At 43.3% G+C, this 14,432-nt stretch overlaps 2 protein-coding genes across 2 annotated transcripts; both read left to right on the forward strand.

Moving 5' to 3' along the window:
- Positions 1–7,836: 7,836 nt before the first annotated feature.
- Positions 7,837–8,709, forward strand: LOC147958248 (uncharacterized). The gene has a single exon (XM_087532011.1). The coding sequence runs from the start codon at positions 7,837–7,839 to the stop codon at positions 8,707–8,709; it is 873 nt and encodes a 290-aa protein (XP_087388137.1).
- A 419-nt stretch (positions 8,710–9,128) lies between these two features.
- Positions 9,129–9,920, forward strand: LOC147958249 (uncharacterized). The gene has a single exon (XM_087532012.1). The coding sequence runs from the start codon at positions 9,129–9,131 to the stop codon at positions 9,918–9,920; it is 792 nt and encodes a 263-aa protein (XP_087388138.1).
- Positions 9,921–14,432: the final 4,512 nt, after the last annotated feature.

Below are 14,432 nucleotides of genomic sequence, written 5' to 3' on the forward strand. Positions count from 1 at the left end.
GTGGGACTAATGCCCTTAAGATCATCAAGAGTATATCCAATAGCAGCACGGTGCTTCTTTAGAGTTTTCAATAATCTTTCTTCTTCATGCTCTGAAAGGTTAGCACTAATAATAATAGGATATATCTTCTTTTCATCAAGATAAGCATATTTAAGATTATCAGGCAACGGTTTAAGCTCAAACACGGGATCACCCTTAGGTGGAGGGGGATCCCCTAGGATTTCAACAGGCAAATTGTGTTTCAGAATAGGTTCCTGTTTAAAGAATAATTCATCTATTTCCCTTCTTTCATTCATAAACATATCATTCTCATGGTCTAGCAAATATTGTTCTAAAGGATCACTAGGAGGTACGGCAATAGAAGCAAGACCAATAATTTCATCCTTACTAGGCAATTCTTCTTCACGGTGTTGTTTACTAAATTTAGAGAAATTAAACTCATGAGTCATATCATCTAAGCCGACAGTAACAACATCCCTTGTGCAATCTATGGTAGCATTAACAGTATTCAAGAAGGGTCTACGAAATATAATGGGACAAACGCTATCTTGTGGGGAACCAGGAATAAGAAAATCAGCAGGATATTTAGTTTTCCCACACAATACTTCAACATCTCTAACAATTCCCATTGGTGAAATAGTAGCTCTATTAGCAAGTTTAATAGTGACATCAATTTCTTCTAACTCAACAGGTGCAATGTCATGCATAATTTCTTTGTATAAGTCAATAGGTATTGCACTAGCACTAGCACCCATATCACATAAGCCATGATAACAATGATCTCCTATTTTAACAGAAATAACAGGCATGCCTACCACAGGTCTAGGTTTATCTGTATCACGGGGTTTAGCAATTCTAGCAGTTTCATTACAGAAGTAAATAACATGCCCATCTATATTATCAGACAAGAGATCTTTAACAATAGCAATATTAGGTTCAACTTTAACTTGCTCAGGAGGTGTATATGTTTTAATATTGCTTTTATGAACCACAGTTGAAGCTTTAGCATGGTCCTTTATCCTAACAGGGAAAGGTGGTTTCTCAACATAACAAGTAGGAACAATAGGATCATTATAAGTGACAATCTTTTCTTCAACTTTAATAGGTGCAGCTACTTTTACTTCTATGGGAGGATGATATTTAAACCACTTCTCCTTAGGGAGATCAACATAAGTAGCAACAGATTCACAGAAAGAAGCTACTATCTCAGAATCAAGTCCATATTTAGTGCTAAACTTACGGAAAATATCGGTATCCATAAAAGATTTAACACAATCAAACTTAGGTGTCATACCTGACTCCTTACCTTCATCGAGATCCCAATCTTCAGAGTTGCGTTTAATTCTATCCAATAAATCCCATCTAAATCCAATAGTCTTCATCATAAAAGAGCCAACACAAGAAGTATCGAGCATGGTGCGATTATTTTCAGAAAGCCGAGCATACAATTTTTCAAGAATTGTTTCTCTTGGGAGCTCATGATTGGGGCATGAATATAACATTGATTTAAGCCTCCCCCAAGCTTGAGCGATGCTTTCTCCTTCGCGAGGCCAAAAATTATATATATAATTGCGGTCACGATGAACAAGATGCATAGGGTAATACTTTTGATGAAATTCCAATTTCAATCTTCTATAGTTCCATGATCTCGTATCATCACATAGCCTATACCATGTCAATGCATCTCCCTTCAAAGATAAAGGGAAGACCTTCTTCTTAGCAACATCATCGGGTATACCTGCAAGTTTAAATAATCCGCAAACTTCATCCACATATATTAGGTGTTCATCAGGATGCTTTGTTACATCTCCTGTAAAAGGATTAGCTAGCAGTTTTTCTATCATACCCGAAGGATACTCATAAGGAATTTCATTTTCAATAGGTTCTGTAGGTCGAGGAGCAACTCTTTGCTCTACTGGTCGGGGTGAAGATACCCCGAACAAGCCCATCAGAGGATTACTTTCCATAGTAACAAGTGACAGTAAATTTCAGCACACTATATAAATTTTTCCTTACCAAATTCCACCTACCAAAGGCGCTTCACTCCCCGGCAACGGCGCCAGAAAAGTGTCTTGATGACCCACAAGTATAGGGGATCTATCATACTCCTTTCGATAAGTAAGAGTGTCGAACCCAACAAGGAGCAGAAGGAAATGATAAGCGGTTTTCAGCAAGGTATTCTCTGCAAGTACTGAAATAAGTGGTACCAGATAGTTTTGTGATAAGATAATTTGTAACGAGAAACAAGTAACAAAAGTAAATAGAGTGCAGCAAGGTGGCCCAATCCTTTTTGTAGCAAAGGACAAGCCTGGACAAACTCTTATATAAGAAAAAGCGCTCCCGGGGACACATGGGAATATCGTCAAGCTAGTTTTCATCATGTTCATATGATTCGTGTTCGGTACTTTGATAATTTGACATGTGGGTGGACCGGTGTTTGGGTGCTGTTCTTACTTGAACAAGCATCCCACTTATGATTAACCTATATTGCAAGCATCCACAACTACAACAAAAGTATTAAGGTAAACCTAACCATAGCATGAAACATATGGATCCAAATCAGCCCCTTACGAAGCAACGCAAAAACTAGGGTTTAAGCTTCTGTCACTCTAGCAACCCATCATCTACTTATTACTTCCCAATGCCTTCCTCTAGGCCCAAATAATGGTGAAGTGTTATGTAGTCGACGTTCACATAACACCACTAGAGGCTAGACAACATACATCTCATCAAAATATCGAACGAATACCAAATTCACATGACTACTAATAGCAAGACTTCTCCCTTGTCCTCTGGAACAAACGTAACTACTCACAAAGCATATTCATGTTCATAATCAGAGGGGTAATAATATGCATAAAGGATATGAACATATGATCTTCCACCAATTAAACCAACTAGCATCAACTACAAGGAGTAATTAACACTACTAGCAACCTACTAGCACCAATCCCGGACTTGGAGACAAGAATTGGATACAAGAGATGAACTAGGGTTTTGAGATGAGATGGTGCTGATGAAGATGTTGATGGAGATTGCCCTCTCCCGATGAGAGGAGCATTGGTGATGACGATGGTGATGTTTTCCCCCTCCGGGAGAAAAGTTTCCCCGGCAGAACAGCTCTGCCGGAGCCCTAGATTGGTTCCGCCTCGTGGTGGCGGAGTTTCGTCCCGAAAGGTTGCTTCTGGTTTTTTTCTCGACGAAAGACTTCATATAGCAGAAGATGGTCATCAGAGAGCCACCAGGGGGCCCACGAGGTAGGGGCGCGCCCTAGGGGGGGCGCCCCCACCCTCGTGGACAGGGTGTGGGCCCCCTGGTCTTCATCTTTGGCGAGGATTTTTCATTATTTATTATAAGGTATTCCGTGGAGTTTCAGGACTTTTGGAGTTGTGCAGAACAGGTCTCTAATATTTGCTCCTTTTCCAGCCCAGAATTCCAGCTGCCGGCATTCTCCCTCCTTATGTAAACCATATAAAATAAGAGAGAATAGCCATAAGTATTGTGACATAATGTGAAATAACAGCCCATAATGCAATAAATATCGATATAAAAGCATGATGCAAAATGGATGTATCACATATTTGGTTGAATTTCAGGAAAAAGATACTGAGGCCAACTTGCTACGATCGTTGGTATTAAATCAAAACAAAGCTATAATACTCTTTCCTTACAACTTCAAGTGAGTGTTACTTTCTTGTGCATATTCGGTTTCCCTTATTAGTCGAGGTTATAGTAATGTAATTGATAATTTATGCATGCGTGCGCAAGTTCCACTATATTCTTCTGGAGATTAAGCTTGAGCAGGGACTAGTAACCGTCTTATACTCGAGACAAAAAGATCCCCAGGAGTATGCGGGCATGACTCAAATGCTCGAGAAGTAAGTTAAATCAATCATTATCGCACCATATCGGCAACTTTGTTCACTTCCTGATATCAAGTAATTGTTTTCTTTGTCTGGCAGGGTTTGGAAAAAAATCACCTCAAAAGCTCTGGGACTGCCGAAGAAGCTGCAATTTAAACACCCAAAAGTAAGTACTACTAGCAAGTTCCGCGCATCTCCTAGTGATTCAAGCGCTAGTTTCATCAATACCATTTAGCATGCTTGCTTATCAGTTTGATTGACCTCTATTTCTTGTAAAGTGGTTGTGGCAGGAAGCCGGGAATAATTACTATGGATACTACGTTTGCGAGTCCATCCGCCACACGACCTGTGAGCGGGGCTACACTAAAGAACAATATGAAGTGCGTAAGCAATAATATTCAGAATTTTATTTTATTACCATCAATTGTGTTGATTTTCATTCATTCATATATATGTATTGACCCCCTTCTTCAAATTAGATGTTTCGGATGCGGGATGAACTCCTAGCACCAGATCGCATGCGATTAATTCAAGAGGAATTGGTGGCATTCTTTCTTGACCATGTGATCGATAAAGACGGAGAATACCATGTGGACCCTGAGTTCATATATAATTAGGGGATTATATTGTAAGAGATCTTATATTGTATATAAGTAGCCAGTAGCGTTGGATAGATATACGAAAACTTGTTGTTCGACCAATCTCTCGGAGAAGGAGAGGTCGATATCACTTCTCTCTATATACATATGTTCATGACGATCTTCTGTTTCCTTCATTTTTGCTTACTAGCTAGCGTGTCGAGTCCTCTCTATACGTATAGTACGTAGCGTCGACCAAGCACGGAGATAAAAGAGGACACTTCTCTCTATTAATTAGCTAACTAACACAATACATGAAACACCTAAATTAACCCCCCGAAACCCACTAAACCCACCCCTTAAAAAACAAAAACCTCAGCTCCTGCGAGCTGCTGACGCGTGGATGCCTATTGGTCCCGGTTGGTGCCACCAACCAGGACCAAAGGGCCTCCTGCCTGGGCTCGACGCACTGGCCACGTGGAGGCCCATTTGTCCCGGTTCGTGTAAGAACCGGGACTAAAGGCCTAGGGCTTTAATAACGACCTTTTAGTCCCGGTTCAACAAACAGGACAAATAGCCCTTACGAACCGGGACAAATGGCCCTTTTTCTACTAGTGTTTGAAAAAACCTTATATTATAAAAGTATCATTTTATTTATCTCAAAACTAGCTCGGGATGTATACAAGTTAAGCAAGAGCCACTTTCTACAGCTCGACATTGAGCTTCGCTGAATTCAGCTCGGTTGAATTATAGTATAAGACGAATTGTGTCTAGTCCAACTTGCTCGAACTAGACGCGTTTGCATCCCTAGTGGTGGCAAAGACATGGAGGTCAATTGCTTCACGAGAAAGGGTCGCAACTTGAGCCGAGGTACGCGAGGTGGCTTGAAACATTCTTATTGGTCTGACTTCCAAATATTTCACATAATGTAGCTGGCCTCCCCCGTTGAGTTACCGTGTGTTTGAACCTTGGGTGGTCTTGGCGTGCAGGAGGATGTTCAGATCGTAAGAGCATGTACAACCAGACTTAGCAAATTCGCTCCCCTAAACATCCGCGATGCGCCTGATCAGTGTCCGGTCGTGTCCATTTTAAGACTCTATTTGTTTGTGCATATGCAGTCATGCTTCTCATTTTATTTCTTATATGTTTAGTCACTTACATGTGATTCTTGACGATGAAGAGAGAAAATTAAAGAAATAATAAAGAAAAAGAAAAGGTGGTCTAGAGTGGGCCGTGTCTTACATGGCGGACTGGTCATGTGCGTATGGACGCGTCCACGAGCTCTCATATCCTCCCTACATTTGGTCTGAATATGAAGGTCTGCATACAAGTCAGGCGTATAAGGATGATATGAGAGGTCGTATTGGGTCATAGTTTTTCTTCTCTCTCCTGTATAGTCACTGAACGGGCGCGCCGCGGATGTTTGAGGAGGATTTGGGGAGCCTGGCTATAGATCCTCTAAGAACAAGGATAATAATAGAGCCAATTGCTAGCTATATGTCATTGTCATGTCATCTATAGTTAGTCTAAAGTCAAGATGTATAGAGATGTACTTTTTATTAATACATGATCATCTTACACACTCACAAAGTTTCTTGAAGCCCAAGCTCGGGGCCGGCTCTTGAACAGGCTTTCCCTCGCTTTGTAAATAAATTAACAATCAAAGAAGTACACGACCGAACAATACAAGATGGTCATGTAACTCTCCCACAAAGCCGATCCTTAGATATCTAACACACGCAGAACGCACGCGACTGCGCTACCAGTAATGAGCACCGAAAGAACTAAACACCCCTACGCTATGACCTAGCATAGCTAAACTCCACGACAACACCCTCAAAAGGGAGAACGGCGTAGATCTTCGCCACTGCTGAGTCCACACTGGACAAAGGACTTCACTCTGGCTCTGAGAGGGGGTCAGGGGGCGGTCACCCTAGGCCCATATGCCCAATGCACAGGAGGCACGTGTAGGTCCACGTAACGTTAGCTGACGCAGGCGTATCACACAACATATGTAGGTATCGCATGAGTCCACAAGAAGCATGACCTCAGTCTTAACTATTTCTCTTATGATCGAATTACTAGGAGATTCCAGTTTGTCACATTCTCTGGCTATTCTCCTATCCTCGGGTTTTATCACGCCGACTGCGAATTCATGACTCGCAGCATGCAGGTAATGAATTGCGACACAAATGATTAACAAATTCTAACACATCATATCGATCGCCAGCCCCACGCACTGGAGGCACAAGCATTGCTATACAACATCGTCGAGCGTCTTAGCGAGACTCCGATCACTTTGATAGTCTCCACATCGCCTGATGGTCGAGCGCCTGATCACCAACCGAGTGACACCGATCCGACCAATCGGAGGTATAATATATATACTAGGCCTATAAATATTTGGGACCATGGAGGTGCGGAGGACCTCGGGCCCCCACTGAAAGGAGCGATCTCGTTCTCGTTTCTATTAGGTTCAACGTCTTAGGGATGTGTGGCAGCAGCGATATTCCTTAGAAGGAATAATGTCTTTCACGTTCTATCCCCGTCCCGATGGTGCATCTACCTTGGTCGAAGGGCGTGTGGAGGTGAGTCTCCGTTGGATCTCACGCGATTCAGTCGTTGCTGGTGTTCAGTGGATCTGTTTGGATCCGGTCTTCGTTTGTCTTTGTTTGGGTGTTTATAGGTTTGTCCCTTCCGATCTACGACTTTCTTCATCTGCGATGATTCCTGCTCTGGTGCACTGATCCAATGGGGTCTTAACTCGATGACTTCCTGGCTATCTAATACAAGACTGTTTGTCCGGCTCCGCCGAGGGACGAGGCGATGAGGGTGGCTCGCCTTCGGCTCACTCTAGTCCTTGTACTCGTCGCTAGGTGCTCGATGGACCTAGTTGTAATTTTTATTATCAATCTGATGTTTTTTGTACTGCCATGATTGAAAATAAGTAGGTTGAAAGTTTTTCTAAAAAACAAGAGATAGGAGGTAATGCAGTATTAATTAGTATCACACAATTGATGAGTTGCACAATGTAATATTCCAATTGGACACAACCCCGCATGCATGTACCTACTATATATAGTATATACAATATGTTTATTAAGAAACACCTAACCTGCACGATGCAACTCTGGCTATTAGCGATGCTGGTGGATATAATAATCTACTTACTTTTATATATACTATACGTCCTCCCGGATCCATATTTCCATGAAAATAGAGTAAGTAATGTAGTTCAGGATGTATATCAAGAATCTTCCCTTCAACAAAAACCATTACCCTCGGACTCCCCTAGCGGCGGCTAGGGTTTCTTTTCCTCTTGGTGATTTCAAATCGCCCTGAGTTCCACCAATCCATCAGAGATCGTGAGTGGGTTTCCCTTGACGGGAACGGTGATGGCATCTCCCTCGGATGCACGCCCGGCAACGAGTGGCGGGTCGCGGGCAGATCGAATAGGTGACCTGGATGACTTTTTTGGGCAACTTGACCTTGAAGACGAAGTTTTCGACGATCTGGTAATTGACGAGGAGATCCTAGAGATCAATGAACGCGTTAGGTGGATGGCTCTTGCTCGTTTCCATACCGACAAGACCATCAGCCAAGCGGCGTTCTTCAAAGAAATGAGGGCAGCGTGGAACCCGGCGCAACCAGTGAAATTCAAGCCGAAGGGGGCCAACCTATTCGTCGTGCATGCATCTTGTCTAGGCGACTGGGAACGAATTATGTACCAAGGACCGTGGTTGTTCAGATTTTGGGCAGTGCTGCTGCATCCTTACAATGGTTTCAGTCGAGTTGAGGACATGCAGCTGGTTCATATGCCGATATGGCTACAGATTCATAAGCTGCCGGAAGGATATTGTAGCAAGGACATTGTGGAAAAGCTCATCCGTAAGGCTGGAGAAATTATGGAATTTAGGCTTGCTGGGAATTCCAGAGGTAACTATGTACGAATCAAGGTCAAACATGATGTTAGAGAATCCCTTATGAAACATGTCAGTATTATCAAGGGGAAGGACAGGCAGGTGTTTGCTATGAGATACGAGAAACTTGCACGCTTCTGTAAGTTTTGTGGGAGAATTGGTCATGAGTTTAAGGAGTGTGGCTCAGGTGTATACACTGCAAAGGATCTGAAATTTGGTGACTGGTTATACGCGGATCCACCTAATATGTACAGGGCTGAGAATCACGGGACTGGAAGTACTGCTGCGGCTACATCTGCTGCTAATGGCAGTGAGGACCTGCATGATAGTAGGACTACCCCCAATTAAGAATCTCCATGCTGTTAACGGCCTGGTTGATCATGGTGTTATTGACTTAAATAAGGTGAGTATGGATGAGGACAAAGGTGTAAGGAAGCGTCTGCTTTTGGAAGGCGAGAATGGGACTGATCAAAGGAATCAGAGTGTTCCAGTGCTAGCAATAACAACAGGTAATGGTGAGGATGATATTGTGTCATATCCTACGTCCAGCTCAGAAAGTAAAACAGAAAAAACTAGTGTGAATTTTCTCGACGATACCAATAATTCGGTGGGCTCTCGCGAGGAGCCGCGCCGGGAACAATGAATGCCCTGATTTGGGACTGCCGGGGGTGGGGAACCGCCGGACAGTTCGTGAGGTGTTGGCCCTCGCTAAAACCAACATCCCCAAGCTTGTCTTTCTGTGTGAAACTAGGCAAGCTAGTGTGAAGATGGAGAAGTTAAGATGGAGATTTGGGCTGAAGGGTTTCTATGGAGTGTGTAGTTCAGGACTGAGTGGTGGTATTGCACTTTACTGGGATGAAGCTTTGTTGGTCACTGTTCTGGATGCATGTCAAAGATATATTGATGTTATGGTGGAGGACAAAAGTTCTGATAAGAGGTGGCGTATGACTTTTGTGTATGGCGAACCAAGGGTGGAGAATAGGCACATTATGTGGGATCATCTGACATGCTTGAGAGGGGTCTCGCAGGAACCATGGCTTGTGTGTGGTGATTTCAACGAAGCCTTGTGGCAACATGAGCATATGTCCAGAACGTTGCGATCTGAATCTCAAATGGCTGCATTTCGAGACTGCTTGATATTGTGTGAGTTGGAAGACCTGGGTTTCTTGGGAGTTCCTTTCACATACGACAATGGCCAGTATGGAAATAATAATGTTCGGATCTGGTTAGACCGCGTGTGCGCTGATGAACATTGGAGAGACCTTTTCCCGGCTTTCAGGGTGGTCCACTTGGCATCGTCATGCTCGGACCACTGTCCAGTCATTCTGGAGATGGTTCCCATGGATATTGATCGGAAAAGGAGGGGTGCGTCAAGATACGAAATTATGTGGGAAAGGGATCCCTCCCTTCCGGGGGTGATCGCCAATTCATGGGCTAAACATAGGCCGCACGGGAACTTGGGTTCAGTGGCGCACTCACTAAAGGATCTAATGAGGAATTTGAAGGAGTGGAGCAACAAAACCTTTGAACATGTTCTTCGAGACATTGAAAATCTGTGAACCCAGCTAGCGGATTTGCAACAAGGTGCTGCTGACGGGGCATCAATTAAGGAGAAAATGAATGAGCTAGATTAACTTCTCTACAGAGAAGAAATGTTATGGTTGCAGCGTTCTAGAATTAATTGGTTAAAGGAAGGTGAGAGGAATACTGAATATCTGCACCGTAGGGCTGTGTGGCGAGCGAGGCGCAATTACATTCAGCATCTTCGTAAACTTGATGGTACCTGGTGCATCTCACCCTCGGAGATGGAGTTGATGACGAGGTCCTACTTCCAGGAGGTATACACTAAGGACCCGACTCTATCTCCAGATGATGTTTTAGGGTGCATAGAAGAAAAAGTTACTGCTCAAATGAATGATAGTTCATGTGCTCCTTTTTCTGAGAAGGAGATATCAGATGCACTATTTCAGATTGGGCCAATAAAAGCCCTAGGGACAGATGAATTTCCTGCTCGTTTTTATCAACGCAATTGGGGAGTGTTGAAGAAAGAAATTATAGCATGGGTAATGGAGTTTTTCACTACTAGTATCATGCCTGAGGGTGTCAATGACACTGCAATTGTCTTGATTCCTAAAGTACAGTTCCCTAAGAAACTGAAGGATTTTAGACCAATAAGTTTATGCAATGTGATTTATAAAATTGTCTCCAAATGTATGGTTAACAGGTTACGCCCTATTTTATCTGATCTTATAACCGAAAACCAGAGTGCGTTTATTCCAGGGAGGCTCATCACAGATAACTCTATTATGGCTTTTGAATGCTTGGATTATATTCAGTCTGTTGGAACCTCTATCCGGCATGTTGCGCTTACAAACTGGACCTTTCTAAGGCCTATGAACGGGTGGACTGGCTGTTCTTGGAGAAGGCCCTAGGTAAATGGGGTTTCTCACAGAAGTGGATCTCGTGGATTATGGCATGTGTGTCCTCGGTTAAATATTCCGTGAAGCTTAATGGAAAATTACTGGAGTCTTTCACCCCTTCTCGTGGACTCAGACAAGGTGATCCACTGTCTCCGTTTTTATTTCTCTTTGTTGCTGACGCACTTTCTTGCTTGGTGAACAAAGCTATTTCGGAGGAGGGCCTAGAAGGAGTTAATATATGTCGTCGGGCACTGATGATCTCTCACTTGCTATTTGTGGATGATTCATTATTGTTCTTCCAAGCCTCAGAGCAGCAGGCAACAATTGTAAAAGGTTTGTTGAGCACTTATGCACGAGCTACGGGTCAACTTATAAACCCTTCGAAGTGTTCCATCCTTTTTTCTAGTAACTGCAGTGAGGTGGTATCTGTGCAAGTGAAACAGATCTTGGATATTTCTAGTGAAGTTTTTGAGGCCAAATACTTGGGGTTGCCAGTATCAAAGGGGAGAATGCACAAGGGAAGGTTTGAAACTACACAGTAAAGGTTGAAGAAGCGACTTGTGGATTGGAGTGAGAAGTTTATGTCTATTGGTAACAAAGAGATCTTAATCAAGTCGGTAGCCCAGGCTATTCCTGCTTATATTATGCGCGTCTTTTGCCTGATTCGGTCTGTGATGATCTCACTAAGTTAATGAGGCAGTACTGGTGGGGAGTGGAGAAGGGTAGGAGGAAGATGGCTTGGTTGAGCTGGGACAAGATGAGGTTGTCGAAAATAAGGGAGGTATGGGTTTCCGGGACATGCGAGCTTTTAACCAAGCACTTCTTGCAAAACAGGCATGCAGGCTAATTGTGTCTCCTGATAGTTTGTGTGCTCGACTGTTAAAAGCAAGATATTTCCCCGATGGCAATATTATTGATACAGTGTTTACCGGAAGATCTTCGGCCATTTGGAAGGGTATAGCTCATGGACTGGTGTTGCTAAAGAAAGGTATAATTTGAAGAATTGGAGATGGTGCTTCGGTAAGAACTTGGAGAGACCCCTGGATCCCTCGACGGTATGATTTTTGCCCTATTACTCCCAAAAGAAATTGTCGGTACAATTGTGTATCTGATTTTTGGATATTAACGGAGCTTGGATGTTGAACCGGTTTGAGGAGCATTTTTGGCCAATGGATGTTGCTGAAATTCTTAAAATTCGTACTTCCCCAAGAAGAAGGCAAGATTTCATTGGCTGGTATCCCGAGTTGCATGGTATCTTTACTGTCAAATCCGCCTATAAGCTAGCTGTGGAAGCTCATGAACTCGCTCATGCAGGAGGTGCTAGTAGTACTAGGCCGGAAGGTGACCGGCCGATCTGGAGTTTGATATGGAAGTCACATGTACCACTTAAGATGCGCATCATGGCATGGAAGACATCAACTGGCGCCTTGGCTACAAATTTGGGCAAAGTACGTCGTCACATTCCAACTCGGAGTACCTGCCCAATGTGTGGAACAGAGAGTGAAAGCAGCTTTCATGCTCTTATTACATGCCCTCATGCAAGGGAAGTATGGGGCGGCCTGCGCAAAATCTGGCCACTCCCTCATGAGTCTGCACTTACCGATTCTGGTCAAGATTGGCTACTGCAGCTTCTTTCAAAGTGTTCAGCTCAAACAAGGGATATGGTGATTATGACTATTTGGCGCATATGGCAGTTACGTAATGATTTTGCGCATGGCAAGAGTGAGACCCCCGTGGATGTGGCTGTTGATTATCTGGACAGTTACTATAAGTCCATCAATTTGGTCAGGATGTATAGTGTGGATGAGATCATCAAAGGAAAGATGCCACTGGGTGACATACATCGTACAGAGAACATACAATGTTTACAAATTCCCGAGCCGTGGCCTCACCCACCTGAAGGTTGGGTTGCTCTTTCAGTAGATGGTTCGTACTCTGAACAGGATGGACGTGCATCGGCTGGGATGGTTTTACGGAACGAGGATGGAGCTGTGATTTTTGCGGCGTACAGGTATATATTCAATTGTAATGATGCATTGGAGTCGGAGATCCATGCTCTTATGCAAGGACCGGCACTGGCCAGTCAGCATTCTGACAAATCGGTGATCGTTCAATCGGATTCTATAAACTCGTTGGCTATCCTCTCGGGCGACACGCTTTCTAAGTCATGCATATGGTCATTTAGATGCAGAGATTAAAGCAATTTTGGTTGATAGGGTTTTTGTTCCTATGAAAATTAGTAGAGTATAAAACATGGTAGCACATCTTTGGGCACATTATAGCCGTATCGAGTGTTGTACTGCGGTATGATTGAATTCGAGTCCTCCGTGTTGTGAGGAGCAGCTGGCTCGAGATTGTAACACTATGACAATGGAATAAAGCTCTTTCACCCTACAAAAAAATGTAGTTCAGGATGCAGTCGGATGGATCAGCCCCTTTTGTGTGCCTGAGCCATTCCGGCTTGACGTTCACGTAACGACCATCTACCATCCCAGCTGGCAGATAAGGCCATGTACAATGATTTATAAGATAGTCTTATCTTAATTCTTGTATGTAGTTTAAAGATGACAAAAAAACATGTCTACAATGAATCATCTCTTAGTCTTATCTTTAATAACTAGCTATTTCTAAAAATATAGTGAGACAAACTGTGCTAAAAGATCATCTCTTGTCTTCTGTTAAATAAGAGAAGACAAGCCTTTTCGTAAGATTTCTCTTTTCTCCACCTCATCATTTATCCTACATGGCAGTCCTAAGATAGAACCATTGTACATGCCCTAAGTAATCGGAGCACCCGCCCAGGGACAGTTTTAACATGTAAGACCCTGCTTCCCTGTAACAGTATACTGCCGGATTTAGTTTACAGGCGTATAATACCGGCCACAGAAGATTTCCGCGTGGAAAGGAAACGATGTGTAGAAGCGTGTATCTTAAACCTGCCGCATACGAACGTAACAGGGAATATACCAGCGTAAATAATACAGACCCAATACGACGACGAACCAAGCACTTGGAACCAACTCACCCGACTTTTTCTTATGGAGGTATTTTGGTCGAAAACTCAATCCAATCGGGGCCTAAGTGCAATTTTTCAAAAAAAATCATATTTATCTCAAGCGACATCAATGGTGCCGAAACCAAATTTTACCACTCCACATAGTTCAGCATCGTTTGACATACATAGCTTATACTCAGGGAGGAACAAGCGTCATGTCCATGCAGAAATCACACACCAGAAAATCCTTCAAATTTGAAATTCAGAGTTATCGTACATGACTATCGGAACTCTTAAGATGCAGCAGCACCCAGCAGCATGGTGCACGTAGTGCGACGTGTCAAACGTGATGATATGGTTGCGTGTGTGTAGACTTGTACAAGGCGTAGGAAGGGAGATCAACACCGCCGGAGGAGCAGTTAGTTAGCTAAACTATTTTGTATCTTTATCTCCTTTTATCCCTAGTTTTCTTCCTTTACAAGGTGTATCTATCTCAACAACCTGTACGCATATTTGGGCTCGCAACCCTTCTATTTAACATGCAACACGTCGGCCAGGAAGGCTAAGACGTTTACCGCGAGTCCCACATGGTATACAGAGCCTTCTTCTTCCACCAAAAACCCTAGCTAATCCATCTCCATCAAGTGCGCAGCCAT

The sequence above is a fragment of the Triticum urartu genome, chromosome 7A, assembly GCF_056163025.1.
Source record: "Triticum urartu cultivar PI428250 chromosome 7A, HENAU_Tu73, whole genome shotgun sequence".
NCBI classification, from domain to species: Eukaryota; Viridiplantae; Streptophyta; class Magnoliopsida; order Poales; family Poaceae; genus Triticum; species Triticum urartu.